This window comes from Balaenoptera musculus, chromosome X (genome assembly GCF_009873245.2).
Source record: "Balaenoptera musculus isolate JJ_BM4_2016_0621 chromosome X, mBalMus1.pri.v3, whole genome shotgun sequence".
Lineage (NCBI taxonomy): Eukaryota > Metazoa > Chordata > Mammalia > Artiodactyla > Balaenopteridae > Balaenoptera > Balaenoptera musculus.
In genome coordinates, this window is record NC_045806.1 from 93,615,460 (window position 1) to 93,633,829 (window position 18,370).

General features: G+C 41.4%; 1 protein-coding gene and 1 long non-coding RNA gene across 4 annotated transcripts in view; one reads left to right on the top strand and one right to left on the bottom strand.

Moving 5' to 3' along the window:
- PAK3 (p21 (RAC1) activated kinase 3) overlaps positions 1-18,370 on the top strand; it is a 113,896-nt gene that overhangs the window by 90,965 nt on the left and 4,561 nt on the right. For all 3 annotated transcript variants that reach the window (XM_036839485.1, XM_036839486.1, XM_036839484.1), the window contains 3 exons: positions 1,109-1,208; positions 1,714-1,910; positions 16,613-16,750. In XM_036839485.1, coding sequence (XP_036695380.1) covers positions 1,109-1,208; positions 1,714-1,910; positions 16,613-16,750 — 435 coding nt within the window. The remainder of the gene's footprint in view (positions 1-1,108; positions 1,209-1,713; positions 1,911-16,612; positions 16,751-18,370) is intronic.
- LOC118888465 overlaps positions 1-18,370 on the bottom strand; it is a 400,177-nt gene that overhangs the window by 70,942 nt on the left and 310,865 nt on the right. The window lies entirely within an intron of this gene.

The window sequence follows — 18,370 nt, forward strand, 5'->3', positions numbered from 1 at the left end:
GGGGGGAATTTTTACATGACAGTTATTTTGCCTTGCATATGCAATGTAATACATGTATAATATAGACCACATTATAATCCAATCATTTTCTAGAAGGCAGTTTAAATAAGATCCTCCCTCAGTCCAGAAAGTAGTTGCTTCCATAGTACAATCTTCACCTCCCTTGGAGCCCTCCAGTGAGTCTGTGTCTGCCTCTTTTCCAACAACAGTGGCATATCCCTAGTTTCAAGCTAAACGAAGGATATTTTATTATATTAATTTTTTCAATATAAAAAAAAACACAAATACTCCTCATTGGAGTCTCATCTTGGGTGTTACCCTCTACCCCATTCGTTGAGGTTTTCTATAGACACAAGGAGGAACTCTGACCCACTGAAACTTGAAAATCAATGATAGCAAAACAAAACCAAATACTTCCAGCTAGTCTTTCGTTGTTTTTTTATTTTAAATTGTTCACTTAAATTTCCTCCTTCCCAGTATGCACACATATCCACTAAAAACATATATTTTCTATTCATGCAATTAATCAAACTTAAAATATTCAGGGGATTCTTCAACCTTTAGCCTGTGGTTTCCGTCTTTTAGTATTACAATGCAAAGCCATTTCCAAACAAGTACCTATAGTTACTTCAGAGCCTAGATAGTGGTTCCCAAACCTGGCGGTTGGTCCATCAGAAATAGCTTGGGGCACTTGTTTTAAATGCAGATTCCAGAGTTCCACTCCAGACCTACTACATGAAATCATACCACAGATGCAGATGCTTACTGTATCTGTAAAAGACCAAGCTGAATCCATATCCTCCAGATAAGTAAGTCAAAGTATGATTATAGTAATTGGTTCATTTGGCTTTATTAACGATTTAGTGCTACTTATCACACCATCACTCTTCATGTCCAAGTCTGATTCGGGAGCTTTCACATGTATAACGCTAAGTTGCATCACTGATGTAAATGGTAACATGATTTCAAAATGGCATTGAAAACCTTTAGTAATTTATTTCACCCAACAACATAAAATTATACCCTTGCCCAAAATTTATCTAGAAATGAAGCACATCTAAACAAATTTTTGTGATATAATTAGAACTTTTTTTTCCTGATTCAATAGTGCCTCCAAGCTTTGGATTTCTTGCACTCAAACCAAGTGATCCACAGAGACATAAAGAGTGACAATATTCTCCTTGGGATGGATGGCTCTGTTAAATTGAGTAGGTATTATGGTTCAGATGGCATATGAGAGAGTGTCAAGGGATTTCTACTCTTTTACTGTCTATCTTGAGAAGAAAAGGGCTATTGAAAGTGATGGGTTTGAAGGCATTTAGAGCCCAGTTTGAGGTAAAGAATTTTTCTAATGTTGTGTTCCTGTAGATCGTGACCAGATTTAGGGGGTTCGATAGTTCAGAATTTCTAATGGCTTCCATCTGCTGGATGACAAATACCTAATTAGAAAACTAAAAGATTTTGTAAGTTAGAGGGAACAGTGTGGGGAGGGAACCAGATTGAGGTCTAGTAAAAATGACATCACATCAGTCGGTTATTTCAGACCTGTTTAAAATCTGGACCAGCTGAGAGGTCAGGTAACAAAAGGATATGAGCCAGGCAGTTGTAGAAGCTCAGAGTCTAACTAAAGGAAAGTATGGCCGTATCTGAAAGTGACCTCTTGTAAAAGAAAAAGAATTTGAGCTGATTTTAACTGACTTTTCTTCTCTGCAGCTGATTTTGGGTTCTGTGCCCAGATCACCCCTGAGCAAAGTAAACGAAGCACTATGGTGGGAACTCCCTACTGGATGGCACCTGAGGTGGTGACTCGAAAAGCTTATGGTCCAAAAGTTGATATCTGGTCTCTGGGGATTATGGCGATTGAAATGGTAGAAGGTGAACCCCCTTACCTTAATGAAAATCCACTCAGGGTAAGTCGAAAGAAAACTCAAGTACTTCATCCCCAGGAAAGGGAAAAAGCCAAATGTCATTTCTTGTCTCCACTAAAAGTGACCAGAATGGGGTCTTTCATGGGACAAGTGACCTAGAAGCTTCAAGCTATAATTTTCAAAATTACTATGAGTTATTTCCTGTTTCTCTTAAGATGTCTCAACAGTTTTTTCAAATGCTTCGATATCACTATTTCTAATGCCAGGGATCTTTAAAATTCTTTAGTATAGCTTTCTGCTGTTAAAAAAAAATGTAGCTTTTTTTGTTAAAGCAAGATGTGGGAAGAAAACAGTATTTTTATCACATGCCATGGTTAAATGATCTATCTAGGGCACACTTTATAATTACTTTAACAAAGTAAATAAACACATTTCCAGAACAGCTATAATTTTTTAAATTAGATTTTGTTTCATCATCAGTAATGATTTATTAAGCAACAGCAGCATGGTGGGTAGTGAATGGAACACAAGATAGACACAGCACCAGCCTGGTGAAATCACAAACTTTATTAGACTGTCAAGTAGAAAATGAATGGAAATCGTTTGTGTTGGGTAACTCAGTTTGCTACTGCAGAATCAGAGGTTTGATTCTTACGCGGTCTGGTTACTTTTACGAAGAGAAAAGCTCCGTTTTGGAGTCTACCACCACCATCTTTATTCGGAGAAAGGCAAAGGAGCATGAAAGAGATGCTTGCTCAGTACAGAAGTGAGCCAGTAGCTGTTTCGTTGAATAAAGCCTAAAGGTGAGCCAGAAGCTGTGTTATATACCCAATATATAAAGGGCATCACACTATTGAGAAAAGGAAATACGCACTGATTCAAATTCTGATCTCAAAACCCATGCAGAATGCCAGTGCCAAAGGCATCTTGCATACTGTTTGCTTCATTACCACTAAGAGTCTGAAATTGAATTTTACCCTTAGTATACAAAAACCATTAGTAAATGGTTAAGTGTTTACACGTTAAGCTTATAAGATCCATATTCAAGCCAAATATATGTGGCTTTCTGTACATGTAAAGAAACCTACAAGCTAATTATCTAGTTATTTTGCAGTTGAACATTTTGTAATTGGGAGCTGCGTTCCCCGTGTATGGAGAGGGGGACGGCCTCCTCCTTGCCCCCTCCTAATTTCTCTCTGGTACTTGGCCTCTTGTCCTAATCCCGGCACTGATTAGAAAATAACAGATAGGAGTGAATGCCCTAATGAATGCTATGGGCTATTGCTCTGTTCTCATGAAACAATCTGGAGGTGTGATGTGACTGAGTGGAAAAAGAAGGGGCATTTTCCCACAGTTTGTGGGTCAGCCCTCCATGAATTGAATCAAGCCCACCCCTGACCTATGGACCAGCGCATCAGGATATTTACATGGGCTTGTCCTTATTGTTTAACCACCTTTGCCCATTAAGAAGTAGCAGTGAAAGAATACATCAGGTCTCTTGTTTCCATGGATTTCCTCCTCTAAGTCTTCGGAGTTTGGAGGCACTAAACGGATTATGGCTATTTTGCTTTCTGCCTTCTAATGAGTAATTTACAACCTGCAAAATTTAAGGATTAAATCAATGGTTCTGTAAAGCAACTGGTCTCAGTAATGCATTTATTACCTTCTTCGTTCCCCAATTACAGTTGATAGCTCTTCAGCTAGGCTGTTAATCGTTAGAAAAAAGGAAACAAGTTTTAATCTTTATGGGCATCTTCTAGCCTAGGATTAGAGCTAATAATTAACAGCTTGTCTCTTAGGATCCACAGCCTTGTATCTAGATAAGTACTTGTAGATTAACAAGACACCAGGTTCAGGAAGCCTACATTAAGGCTATAACACAAAGATTCGTCAGAAAGACCACCCGGTTGAATTCCACTGACAAGGATTTACTCTCCATGTGTGATCAACCTCCAATGACTCAGTCACCAAGTCCTTATGGTGCCGGCCCTCTGTCTGTCTGCCAGGCGCCACAAGGACCTTTTAAGTTTTGATTTTAGATATGTTGTCCTCATGTTCTCTTAAATAAAAGCCAATGTTCCCGGCTATATGCCCTTATTTGGAATTTGAAAAATGTAGTCACTGAAACCCTGGAGAGATTGGACAGAAAAAGATATACCATGACCCTGTTGGAAGCCTGTGTTTTCTTGGATCCTGGTGACCAGGCCATGTGTGGGGAAATAGAAAATCGCAGAACTTTGGGAGAGGTATAAAAGAGAACTGGCTTAGCCCTTCTTTCTTTAAAATCCTTCCAAGACCACCACTCATCCACCTCTTTAGGCTTTGAGGAGGAAAAAAGGAAGGAAGTGGAAGGGAGACAGAGTGGTAGAGTGAAGGCTAGCATGTTGATATGAAAAGCATTTGGCCCACGGAGTCAAGCAAAACTGGGTGGGTCTCGGCTCCACCACCTGCCAGCTCTGTGACCTTCAGCAAGTCATTCAAAACCTTTATAAGCCTGTTTCCTGTGTGTAAAATGGGGACAATATCTCTCCTACAGAGTTAGTGTGAAAACTAAATGAAATAATGCATGTAAACACCTAGCACAGTGTGTAGCTCATTGTAAGGAGAATGGTGGAAGGGATTTATATATCAATAGAAAAGTGAGAAAGGATCCTTAGAATACTTTTTTTTTTTTTTAAAGAAGGTTCAACTTTTTTTTATTTATTTATTTTTGGCTGTGTTGGGTCTTCGTTTCTGTGCAAGGGCTTTCTCCAGTTGCAGCGAGCGGGGGCCACTCTTCATCGCGGTGCGCGGGCCTCTCACTGTCGCGGCCTCTCCCATTGCGGAACACAGGCTCCAGACGCGCAGGCTCAGTAGTTGTGGCTCACAGGCCCAGTTGCTCCGCGGCATGTGGGATCCTCCCAGACCAGGGCTCGAACCTGTGTCCCCTGCATTGGCAGGCAGATTCTCAACCACAGCGCCACCAGGGAAGCCCCCTTAGAATACTTTTTACCCATTCATGAAGGGATTCTGGATTCCCCACTTGCCCCCAAGAACTTCCCTTCCACACTGACTATACTCACATCCCTTTGAGGAGTGGAGGGTCCTCCACAGTTTAGTATAAATGACCATGAACAGGTAACACTGAGCAGCAGAGGTTAAAGGTAAAATCTGGGGCTGTACATTCGAAGGCTGTTTGCATTTCACTGTGGCTTTTTTGTGTCTTTGTTGGCGTCCGTTGGAACTGAGCAAACCCTCTTGAAATATTGCCTGTTAACATACCACTGATGCAAGGAATTAGCGACTCCCCCCTCCCCCCAGTTATAAAGCGGTTGGGATTTTTTTTAATGTAAATTGCTCTGTACTAATTGACCTAATTTGCTCATAAAATGCCTTTTAAAGGTCAGAGAGTTATTAACTGTGCCGATGTTATGAGGTTGGTACCCTTCCAGAGACAGAGAGGAGACAAGTTCCTCACTGAAGTCTTTGCACTCAACGTAATTGGCCTTGGATGCCTTGTTCTGTGACCCACGGACATTTTTAGTGAAACCTCCAATAATCAAGTGCCTTGTTCTTTTTGTTTGCCAAAGTGACTGGAGTTAAAATCGAACTTCCCCTGTGGATATGCAAATCAAACGTTGGTACACTGCTCATCTCCCCAACCTTTGTGTTAATTTGAAGTTATCTTTTTATAAACCTGTGATTATAATGACCTGATTCTAAATAAGGAGGCACAATCATTTCCATAAAACAAATCTTTGGTTTGTTGTTGTTGTTTTTATTGCTCAGCACTGAGAGAGTGCCTCTTTCTTAACTTGGCATTCCACATAATGGGGCTGTTCTTGTCAATGGGTTTTGAGGGATTTTGGTGTTTGTGAAACGTCTCAGTGACATCCACTTGAGGTCCCTCCTGGACCCTGTGGATGAAGCCCTTTTTCTGTGTAATTTTCCAGACCTTTATCCTAGTTGAGATGAACTTTCAGTGTTCTCTTTCTACCCTTGCTTTAAGCATCTGTGAAACCGTATCAAACACCGGATCTTTGGAAGACAGTTATCGGTATCAGGAAGAGATTATCTGAAGGCTAAAAGTAGTATTTAGGATAGTATGTGAACCACCTATCCTGTACTAGTGGTTCTCCTCCTTGGTTGGACACTGGAATCATCTGTGGAGCCTCAAGAACAAATGACGTCAAGTTCCCACACCAAGGCCTAGAGCAAATACAAAGCTCTGTGGCAAGCCCTTTGTAGAACCCTGTCTATATTGAAAACCAGTTCTTCATCAGCCGTCTTTGAGCATGGTTGTTCAACCAGAAAAGAGCATGCTATCATTCTGCCCACATTTCTCCTTTTCATCTAAAAAAAATATCATGAGTCACTTTGTTGAAATGCTGACACACCCTGGCCTTCTTTGATTTACCATTCCAGCAACGCTGTCAAAAAAGAAATGACATTAGTTCAGTATATACCTCTATAATAGGCCCATTTTCTTTTTCAATTTTGCTTCTCCTGCAAATGGAGTCCATCATTACAATGTGCTAGCTGTTGTGTACATAACACATATTGGTGATCATAAAGCCATCAGTCTGGCTACTCATGATTAGGAGTGCATAAACTGTATGGCCAGAGAGGAGGGAGGGCAGAAGTGTAAATTCAGACCTGTTGTCTACATTAAGAGGCTCCCTCCTCCCCCTACCCCCACACTTGAAGCACTACACACGTTAGTTTCTTCTTCTTTTTTATTATAGAACCGGGGAAATTCTGGTTAGCTTGTATGTCTGGAGAAGAGAGTTAAGCAGAAGAAGAGAATCTCTAGCAACTAAAAAGCAGCAGCTAAGGGCCAAAGTGCTGGAACCTGTGTTGTGGATTGGAATGTCTGGGTTTGATGGTGCGTGCTCATTTGGAATTAAAGTCAGACATAAACTTCCTGAGCGCCAGAGAAGCAAGCATACTTTGCTAGCACTCAGTCAATATTGTTTTGAATGTATTTCAGGAAGAGCTGGGAGCATTCCCTTCTTTTTCCGTAAGCCACTATGGAACAGCAAGGTTTATTGATGGTTTGTTGACACTTCTCCTACTTTGAGGGCAAACCTATGCCTAAAAGGAGGGGTGAGTTGGGATAACTGCAACTAAAATAATTATAGAACAGTGACAGGGTTTCTTTTTAATCAGAAAAAATATTGCCTGTCAAAAGATAGACAGCTCTTAAGAATCACTGGTTGTCAGGAATTTAGCATAGGAAAATGGGACCTAGCCATAGGAAAGCTGCAAGTCTCATTTAGATTGTACTTCAGAAGCAGACAGTTCACACTGGTGAGTTATGACCCAGAAGACAGCCAAAGGAGAAATTGATTCCACAGCAAACGAAAATCTGAGACTCTGACCAGGCGAAGAGGAGGCAAAGAAAGATGACAAATGTGGTGACCAGGGACCTGCTGTTGGCCATGACTGATATTCCCTTATCCTACTGTTTATTATCTTATCATTCCTCAGTGTCCTTAAAGCAAGGCTTGGGAATAAGCCAAGGATGCATATGCGCATTGCCCTAATAGGTACCAGACCTATAACAAAGTAGTTAAGTCTGTTGAAGTCAATGTTCATTCTACATGGACAAATCACAGAGTGTGATGATGGACATTTGGCCCCTGAAATGCCCACTCACATGTTTATCCTATGGCTTTTTAAATCTGTGTTTTTGCCAATGAAAAATGACTTCACCAAGAAAATTAGGGTTAGCTTGATAATCAAGATAATTTCTGACCTTTGTCATCATTTTGAAATATACCTTTTCCAACCTGGTTGCAACATCATTTTAGAAGACCCTTTGCATTCTGATAAAAGGATACTCTGAGGTGTCTTGTATAAGCCTCTCAGCAGAGAAAGTTAACTTGATTAAGGCAATCTTAGCTCTGTAGCTGCAAGAGCCAACGTTCTAACGGTATCACCAAAAACAGGCTGACCTTTTTGCTGTAGCTTTCTTCCTCCCTCCCTCCTTCCCCCCTCCCTTCCTCCCTTCCTTCCTTCGTCCCTCTCAACCTCCCTTCCTCACTCTTTCTTCCTTCCTTCCTTTCTTTTTCTTTTCTTTCCTTTCCTCCTTCCTCCTTCCTTCTTTTTTGTTTTTTTCTTTTTTTATAAATTTCTTTCATTATTTATTTTTTGGCTGCGTTGGGTCTTCGTTGCTGAGCGCAAGCCTTCTCTAGTTGCAGCGAACGGGGGCTACTCTTCTTCATATTAAACTTTTTATTAAAACTGAGTCTTTACAATATATTTAAAATGACATGTTCCACAGGCTACTCTTCATTGTGGTGTGTGGGCTTCTCACTGCGGTGGCTTCTCTTGTTGCCGAGCACGGGCTCTAGGCGTGTGGGCTTCAGTAGTTGTAGCACACGGGCTCAGTAGTTGTGGCTCACGGGCTCTAGAGTGCAGGCTCAGTAGTTGTGGCACACGGGCTTAGTTGCTCCATGGCATGTAGGATCTTCCCGGACCAGGACTTGAACCCGTGTCCCCTGCATTGGCAGGCGGCAAGAAAGACACTTGATCATGATGCAAAGCATGCTGCATGTGGGACTGGGCAAGCCCGCTCTGACAGGAATCTTGGGGAGAAGCCAGGGAAGAGCAAAAGAGTGATAAAGCTGTTGCAGGGACCCATGATCTACACTCTGGGGTGTATCGGGAAGAATAGCATGTTATGGTATACAGAACTGTTCAGCTGATGAACTGCATATAAAACAGAAGTTGAAACCAATTTATGTGAGCAGTAATGTATGTTTCACAGATCATATCACACTCCAGCTGGATTTTGAACCTAATATGGTAATTTGGAAAAGCTCCAGAGAATCAGGGACTTAGTCCCTTCCTGCTCCAATATTCTGAAGTGAGATAGGAACAAACGTATTACGGTAAACGGTATCTTGGAACTAGAACCTAGGTGTGGGTTGAAGAGAAAATGGGAGGTGAGGAAGTCAACATACCAAATATAGGTGATGTTTTGAGAAGTTTTATGTGAGAAGGACCGGAGAAATGGGGCAGTAGCAGAATGGATCCTAGTATCGGGTCCCCTTGACCTTCCTGATTTGTTGAGCCTTTATCTTCATTTCTCTTCCTCTTCACTCCACTGACCACCTTCTCTCCCCATGGTACTTTGGCCCCAGTCCTCGTCCTGTATTTTCCTGCTCCCTCTGCTTCTTCCAGCTTTTTTTCCCCTCTACCTCCTGCTCCATTTTGCTTTCCTGCTTTTCCATCTCTATGCCCACCCCTCCCCCACTTCCAAACCCCCTGTGGTTCTCAACCTTGGGTGTTGCTTGGGCTGCCCAGGGTGGCTTCCTGAGCACACGTAGCCTGCTCCACGTTTCCTGACAAGCACTATTAATCCTGAGAGATTAGAATGAGCATGTACATTATCAGACTCATCTGGTCTTTATTTTCTGGCAGTGGCCAGGTTTTTTTTGGTTTTTTAAAAATAAATTTATTTATTTATTTATTTGTTTTTTTGGTTTTTTGGCTGTGTTGGGTCTGCGTTGCTGCGCACGGGCTTTCTCTAGCTGCAGCCAGCGGGGGCTGCTCTTTGTTGCGGTGCGCGGGCTTCTCATTGTGGTGGCTTCTCTTGCTGCAGAACACAGGCTCTAGGCGCATGGGCTTCAGTAGTTGTAGCACGTGGGCTCAGTAGTTGTGGCGCAGAGGCTTAGTTGCTCCGCAGCATGTGGGATCTTCCCGGGCCAGGACTCGAACCCATGTCCCCTGCATTGGCAGGCAGATTCTTAACCACTACACCACCAGGGAAGCATAGTGGCCAGTTTTTCATGCTTGAAAGGAGCAGTCTAAAGCTAAGCCAAGACCTAATCAGTCAGTGGTGCCTAATTACCTTTACCATCAAGCTATAAGGGAATAGATCTGTAATAGGCTCAACAACAGCAGCAGAGCCCCCTACCCCCGTGCAGAATTTGGTGACAGATGAGAGCTACTATGCAAGACAAGCAGGGAACTAAGTTAGGCCACAGTGCTTATTCAGTTATCACACTGAACCGTTGGGTTGAATAAGTCAAAATAGGGAATACAATGGTAGTTATAATATAGCAATTTCATTTTTTGTAGATTTGGCCCCATTTACTCTCTTCTTAGAAAGAAATGTCAGGGCTTTTCATGAAATCCATAAACACATCAGAGGCAGTAATACACTCTGGCCTTTGACCTCTGAAATCCCAGGTCATGAGTAAACTAAGTCCTAAGGTGTCAAGTCACTCATTGCCAAATCTCTCCCGTAAAACACTCAAAGGTAGTTGAAAATTCCAAAATGAGAAAGGAACCAGGACAGCAGTAGGTTACAGGCAACAACCAGAGGAGGCACTGCTTATAAACTCCCAACATAGATACAGACACTGGTGAATGCAATATGAAGCCTAACTGGGCACCTGCCTTTTGTTCCCCATTTCTAAGTAAGTGGGAAAACAATTGACCTCCAGGGGGTCCATTTCCTCTGGTAGAGGTAAAGGTAGAGTTGCGCATGCTCAGTGTGCCTCATCTCTTGAAGAGACCTTGTCTGCCTCTGCTTACGAGAATTACTAGCTCAGAGGCTGGGAACACTGGGAGGTGATGCCGTGCAGTAGTCAGGAGCGTGGACTCTGGGCTCACAGTCATTGGATTCAGATATTGACTCCCTCATTGCTAGTTGTGCGATGTTGGGCAAATTATTACATTAACCCTACCTCCCTCAGTTTCTTCATTTGTCAATTGGGGATCATAATCAAGTATAACTCGGGGGGGGTTATTGTATGAATCAAGTGAGCTAATAGTAATCATTCAATAAATGCTAGCTAATAATATTTCCCATGAAAACAGTATTTAAACAGATATTAAGATATAGATGAATAGCCCTTTGTCTTATAGTTACATTGTTTGTTTTTTAATTTATTTATTTTATTTATTTTTATTTTTGGCTGCACGCAGGCTTTCTCTAGTTGCAGTGAGCGGGGGCTACTCTTCGTTGTGGTGCACGGGCTTCTCACTGCCGTGGCTTCTCTTGTTGTGGAGCACAGGCTCTAGGCACGTGGGCTTCAGTAGTTGTGGCTCGCGGGCTCAGTAGTTGTGGCTTGCGGGCTCTAGAGCGCAGACTCAGTAGCCGTGGCACACAGCCTTATCCGCAGCATGTGGGATCTTCCCAGACCAGGGCTCGAACCCGTGTCCCCTGCATTGGCAGGCAGATGCTTAACCACTGTACCACAAGGGAAGCCCCAACATTGTTTGTTAAATAGACTTTTATGGGCCAGGCTGAGAGCCTGTTCACCATGTATAACACGATTTCCATGGGAAAATGTGTTTTGAGTCCCAAATATTCAACTTAGAAAGAAATGTTCACACCACACCCTCTCCTCTTTGTAAAGGGAGTCTTTATAACAGTACCGGGACCTCTCAGGGTTACTAACACATTTCCGTTTAAGTCTCCTGGTTTGTCTTCTAACGTCTTAACCTAAACTTTATAAACTGTTAAAATGAGCTGAAGTCACAGACTGAAGCTTTTTAATTAAATGGTTAGTCCAGTTGCAAAACTGCCTTAATGAAAATTTATTGGGTACATATGGATTGTTTTGGGACTTCTTTGGAGAAATGTGGTAACTTCTAAGATGACCACTTTGATCTTTTTTAACTGAGGAAATTGCCAGTAAGGTAAATTGAATTATTCCTCCAACTGGGTAAAGTCATTTTCTCTGAGTACTAAGGTAAATTTAGTTGCACATCAGGGTCCGCAGAAAACTGCAAAGTTTGTGTGTTATTGCCAAGTGATATAGAGTTATTAAAAATTCTGGAACACCAGAAACTTCTAGGTAATGTGTGTATCACAAAGAAGAAAGGCACCATTTTCTGGCCAAAGGTTGTCTGTCTAACATTATAAATAAGGTCACGGGGCCTATGTTGCCTCACCTTAAGAATTAAACAGACCTTGTTTAATGATGTAGCTGAAGAAAAATCAAGAGCGCCTTCTCTGTTCACAATCAGTCAGAGAAGACTAAGTTGCTGTGCTTCAAGTTCCAGAGAGAACTTATTGTCTCCGCTTCCTCTCTGGGTTTGCCCACAGCAGATTACCATGTTGTGGACCTCTTTCTCCAGCTTTCCCTCTCTTTGATGTCATCCCCTTACCTACATTGCTCATGGAGCTTTCTTCCTTCTCCCACACTGAGGAGTTGGGTAGTCAGAAGTTCCCACATGCCAAGCCTGTTCAACTCAGAAAGGGTGTTTTTGTCATTCTCTGTATATCTTCTTATATGTTTACTAGTTCACTTTAGGTTCTGAGCTTTAATACTTTGTAAAGTCTGTCATATTCCCAGCTCAATTAGATTTATTTATACATTTTGGCTCTCATTTCATTTAGCAACAAAAACATTTATTGAGCACCTATTTTGAGCCAGTTGCCATAAAATCCAGAGATGATTGTGACACAGTTCCTACCTTCACAGTCTAGGAAGACAGACCAGTGAACAAGTAACAAGTATTCACCCTACAATGTGAAAACAGACATATAAACAAAGGGCTGTAGTAGCTCAAAGGAGGGAAGGACTAACTCTATCTGCACGGTGACCACCATCCCAGTTTGCTTGGCACTGAGGGACATAGGACCTTCAGTAGTAAAACCCAGGACAGTCCCCAGAAAATCAAGGTGGTTATTCACTATATCCATCTGGGCGCGATGGAGAAGACTTTAAAAAGGAGGTGCCATTTGAAATAGAAATTATAAGGCAAGTAGAAGTTTACTAGGCAGTTAAGGGAGCAGCATTTTAGGCAGACATAAAAGAGCATTTCTTACTATGGGAATGATGAACTAATTGGCATGAATAGTATGTGAGCTTTGGCCAATGTGTGTACGTATGTGGAGTTGGGGAAAGCAGGGCTCTAGGGTGAGAAGAGAACAGATGAGGACTAGAAAGGGAGGCGGGACCAAATCATGGAGGACCTTCTATGCCATGCAAAGGAATCTTTACGACGTATGCCATGCAAAGGAATCTTTACTACATATGCCATGCAAAGGAATCTTTACTACGTCCTGTGTTTTCAAACAACTATAGTGATCCCTTGGTTCAAATTAAACCTTGCTTGGAAGCATGCATAAATAAAGAAAAAAGAAGTATTTCTCTGATTGAAACACATATGGGTGGGTGCAGGGTCCTAGAATCCCTACATCCATCTCCCTCTCCCACCTCTTTTCCCACTTAGCTGCTCTTGAGGGGAATTTTGGAGAGTCCAGTTTGAAAACCACATCTGTGGACCATAGGGAGCCAGCAGAAATTGTTAAAGCAGAAAAATGGATGCCATGATGAGATTAAAGATGAGATAGATTGTTAAGGAAGATGGACTGAAGAATAAAAAGGCTTGAGTAAGAAAAAACCTATTGGGAGGTTATCGTAACAGTCTGAGGGAAGCCCAACCTTTAGCAGAGACAGTGGGAACAGAGGAAAGTGCATGGGTATGAATGACATTTCTAAAGGTTGCATGAACAGAAGCTACTAGACTGATTAGAGTGAAGGTTGGGGGAGGGGAAGGTTTCCAGTTGAGGAAGGAGGAGAAGTCAGGTATGAATCTGGGTTTCTTACTCAAGGAGCAACCAACTGTAAAGGAAATCTCTAGTCTAATTTCTTTTTTTATTGAGGTATAGTTGATGTACGATATTATATAAGTTTCAGTTGTACAACATAGTGATTCACAGTTTTTAACGTTTATACTCCATTTATAGTTATTATAAAGGGTTGGCTATAGTCCCTGTGCTGTACAATATAGCCTTGTTGCTTTTTTATTTTATACATAGTAGTTTGTACCTCTTAACTCCCTACCCCTATCTTGCCCCTTCCCCCTTCCCTCTCCCTACTGGTAGCCACTAGTATGTTCTCTGTGTCTGTGAGTCTGTTTCTGTTTTGTTATATACATTCATTTGTTTTATTTTTGAGATTCCACATGTAAGTGATATCGTATGGTATCTGTCTTTTTCTGATTTGCTGGGTATTATGCTAAGTGAAATAAGTCTAGTCTAATTTCTCAGCCAGCCCATTTTCTTTGAGTTTGCACTAACTAACTCAGATAAAACCAGAATGTGATCAACTCGTGCCTAGACTGATTTTCCTTGATCTTTCTTCAGCTAAGACTTGACTTTGCTAGGAAAACGCTTTTTGCTGTGATTGTTGTGTTGCCTACAACTGTTTTTGTCTCTCATTAGCAGGGCAGTGGGTAGCAATTTTCTTTTTTGCAAAGATAGGACCCAGCTTACACACAAGTTCATTTTTAAGTTAATTATTTGGAACTCAGAGTGCATTTTCCCATAGAAACGGCATTATGCATAGTGAGTACGTTCCCAGGCCAGTCCACAAAGGCCAGTTTAGCCATAATATAACTGAAAATGTGGATCTTTGCAATAGAAATTAGTTGGAAATAATACTGTTGCAATTAAAACGAACACAATAGTTGGAAAAGAAATTGTCTGGGTTTTTGTTTCCCTTAAGGGGTAGTACTTGATGAAAAGCAGGTTTAATCCTAGGAGGACAAAGAGAAATAGATGAAGATTTTTGTGTAAATTGGATGGCACAGCTTTTTAGATTTTATTTTTTAAAGAATTTTGGAGGGTTTTTAAAAATAATAAAAGCAGTCGCGTTCATTGTAGAAAATTTGGAAAATTGAAAAATATGTTTTAAAAAATTAAGTTGCTAATAATCCTACCACCCAGAGAGAACCACTGTTAACATGTTGGGGTGTTTCCTGTCAACCTTTTTCTTAGTACATGGATTGAAGAGAGGTGAGAAGGACTTGGGTAGAGACGTATATGTACTTGTGGGGAGCAAGGTTATATGGAGTAGAACGTATTGAGCTAAGAATGGTGAAAAGAAAAAGAGAGAAAATGAAACAGTATGGCATGCACACAGACTTAGGGAGAGTGGAAAGGGAAAAAAGAGATGTGTTTGTTTAGGACTGGGTTTGGCTACAGGGCAGAAAAAAGCCAGCAAAGGACGCAGAGTTTGGCGGAATTGTGGCCAGCTGAAATAAGAGAGTTTTAGGAGGAGTTAGCAGATGTAATTTGCAGTAACCAATTTTCTTTTAATGCAGGAACAAAGATGGTTTGTGAGGACAGGTGCCTCAAGCATCAATCATTAAGCCCATTGCTTAATTGGGTGGAGTAAACCAGTTCTCAAAGTGTGGTCCTGAAACCAGCAGCTTCAGTATCACCTGGGAACTTGTTAGAATGCGAATTCTCAGGCCCCTCTGCAGATTTACTGAATCAGAAACCCTGGAGGGTGACCCAGGAAATCTGTGTTTTAACAAGCCCTCTAGGTGATTCTGGTGCCTGCTGTATAAGTTGACAGCCACTGGATTAAACGGTCCTATCTAACCCTTTCTAAAGTACATCTCTGGAGGTTTCTGGAAAGGAGGAGAGATGTACTCACCAGCTGATGAAAACTAGCCTGGGAAAGGAGTTTGATAGAAATATTTTTGTTAAAAATATTAGGAGCCACGGTGGAAAAGGGGGCTGATAATTTGCTGCGAAGTTCAAGCAAGTTCAAGAGGGAGCATGTGTTCATGATAGTTAGGAGTCTGGTCGCATAGGCAGGCATAACCCTGGTGGTAATACCTGCAGGAAAACTCCTATTTAGCCTTCAAGACCCTGTTCAAATGCCAAGCTCCTCTGTGAAGCTTTCTCTGAGCTCTGGTGTAAATTGTTTCATCCTTACATTGACTTAGCACTTTCTGTGTTTCTCTATTAGCTCTTGTCTCACTGTATGGTAGCTATCTATAAGTTTCACTAAATTGTGTCATCTTTGAAAGTAGGGCATTCTGCTATTCATCTTTGGATCTCCAGTGTTTAATATGGTACCTGATACATACTCAGTGCTCTAGAATAGTTTGCTTAGAGGAGGCATGAGGAATGGCCAGCTTTTTATGGCTGCGGAGCCTTTGAAATATGGGTTTACTTTCGTGAATTAACCATGGTTCTGGGTCCAACTCTCGGCCTGGAAGGCCAGGGCCCTTGATTTTGTCAGCACACCATGAGTTGATATCTCTCAGTGGTGGCCTTCCACAGCAAAGATCTCAGAGATATATTAGCAACTTATTATTTTACAGTAGGATACAAGATTATTAATGTCAACTTTTCTTATATTTTCTCTTATTATAGGTAGACTTTCATGGGGAACCTAATTAAAATCTATAGGGATACATCTGCCACAGGATAAAAGTACTTGAGTCCTTGGGCCCCAAGGGTTACTTCTCATCCAGGCACTGCCATCTTCTGATTCTCTGTACTTCTCTGATTGCATAACGTAGTCTGTTCATCCCTGGTCCGCTCACAAATATTCTCCAATCAAGATAAACAGTCAGTAAATTACAATCACCTTGGCAACTGTGCCTTCCAGAGGTTATACTTAGGTCGACATGATTGGATGTGTGTGTGTTTCCTCAACTCTTTAGTCACAGATTCCTTGGTTTCATTTCCTAGGTGGTTAATCACACATTCATTATATATGGATTTTTACTGGCTTAACTCTCATAGGACAGCCTTATAACCTTATTTCCAAGCTTTTGGGGGTGGGGCACCTCACAGTCACCTCAGTTACTGCCAAGAGTAACCATTTCTAAATGTTACAGAAACTTTGCAGTATATGTCAGTGTCATTCTCTAAAATGGAATTTTTAAGACCCAGGATATAAACCATAAGAAACTGGATTTGTGTCTTGTATGCCAACTCGTGATCCTAATATGTATATGCTGAATAGATTTTTCTAATGCTTTTTTTTCTATAGGCATTATATCTGATAGCCACTAATGGAACCCCAGAGCTCCAGAATCCTGAGAGACTGTCTGCTGTATTCCGTGACTTTTTAAATCGCTGTCTTGAGATGGATGTGGATAGGCGAGGATCTGCCAAGGAGCTTTTACAGGTGACAATGAAACAGGACAGTTACAAAGAGAGAGTCATTATATTGAGCTTTTCCATGTCAATGTGTGACAGTAAGAGAGCGCTGTCAAAAGAGGTCTAGTTTGAGTTAGGCTCTAACCATTTGATCTGAGACCACAGGCACATAAGTATAGGCATGCATCTGATATGTGATTGATTGGCATGTTGCCTTTCTTCTGAGAACTTGGGAGTTCAGTCTGTAACTCTCTTTTATTCTTCCTGGAGTCTTATTTTGCAAGGGAAATAACAATGTGAACCTCTGGTGTTGCTGTTTTGTTCTAAACTTTACTTGTGCCCCTGGATGTTGTACGCAGGTGTTCTTGGCCGGAGGTAATTGTCTACATAACTATGCAATTATTTCCATGGCATCTGCTACTCTAATGCTTTACTGGTCAAAGCCCCTTTGCTTGTGATGCCAAATGGCAGGCACCTGCTTGCCTGGGTGAGTACCATCCAGTGGTGAGTGCCTCTGTAACCATTTGTCCTTTTCATGGCTCTCAGGGATTAGTATATATGATGGTAATTAGTACCTACTTTATACCAAATTCTTTACAAACGTTATCTCACTTAATTCTTACAACTCTCTAGGATAGGTGTTATTATCCCCGTTGCAGATGTAGAAATTAAAACTCACACAGCTATTGAGTGGCAGAACGTGGATTTGAGCCCTGGATTGTCTGACTTTCTTCCACACAAACCAATTTAGGGGGAAAGAAAATGCATTTATATTGGTAAAGCAATGCATGCCCAGGATTACACATATAGCTTCGCTGCTGGGGACTGACTGTTCCTTGGGGAACAAGATAAAGATCTGTAATAGCCAAGAAAAGTGATTGCTCGTTCTCCCTGACTTTGAACACATAATCCAGTTAAACAAAAGGCATAACACTTGGTCATGCAGAGTGTTATTAACCATAGATTCAGTCTGTTTCAGGCCAAACAACAAAAAGTTCCTGTTGCTTCTGAACTCCCTCCAGAGACAGCCACACCCATGCGAAAATATCCCATCCCAACCCAAATCATATCTGGGATAAACCAATTTGGAGGAACTGGGGAGGCTACACCTTGTCTTCTCTGCTACCTGTGAGCATTTCACAGGCTGTCATGGGGCCCGAAAATGTCAGATCTGAAATAGCCCTTTATTAATCCTCCCATTAATACAGCCTCAAATTATAGATGAAAACCTGGAACTTTTGAGTGCTTCATTTCCACATCTTTTCACCCCTCCCACCACCCCACATACACATCCTGGTACACACTCCTATCATGTCTTCTTCCAAGGATGAGTGAAGATACAGGTTCTCTGAAGGTAGCTATACAGTTATGTAGGTAATTGAATCAATTATCTAGTTAATTCCTTCCCCAACAATACTTTTATCTGAACCAGTCAGATTTCTGATGCAAAATGATATTTTGAGAAAATTGAAGACTTTGTTTGTTGCATCTTCTCCTTTTACACATATAGGCTGTAATCTGTATATCACCTTAAGTCCATATAACTCCATTCTCTGACTCTAGCCCATTTTAGAGGTTAGAAAGGAGAGAGATACATGGCATTCACACCACTGGAAGGCTTGAGAAAAGACAGAAATAAGTGGATTTT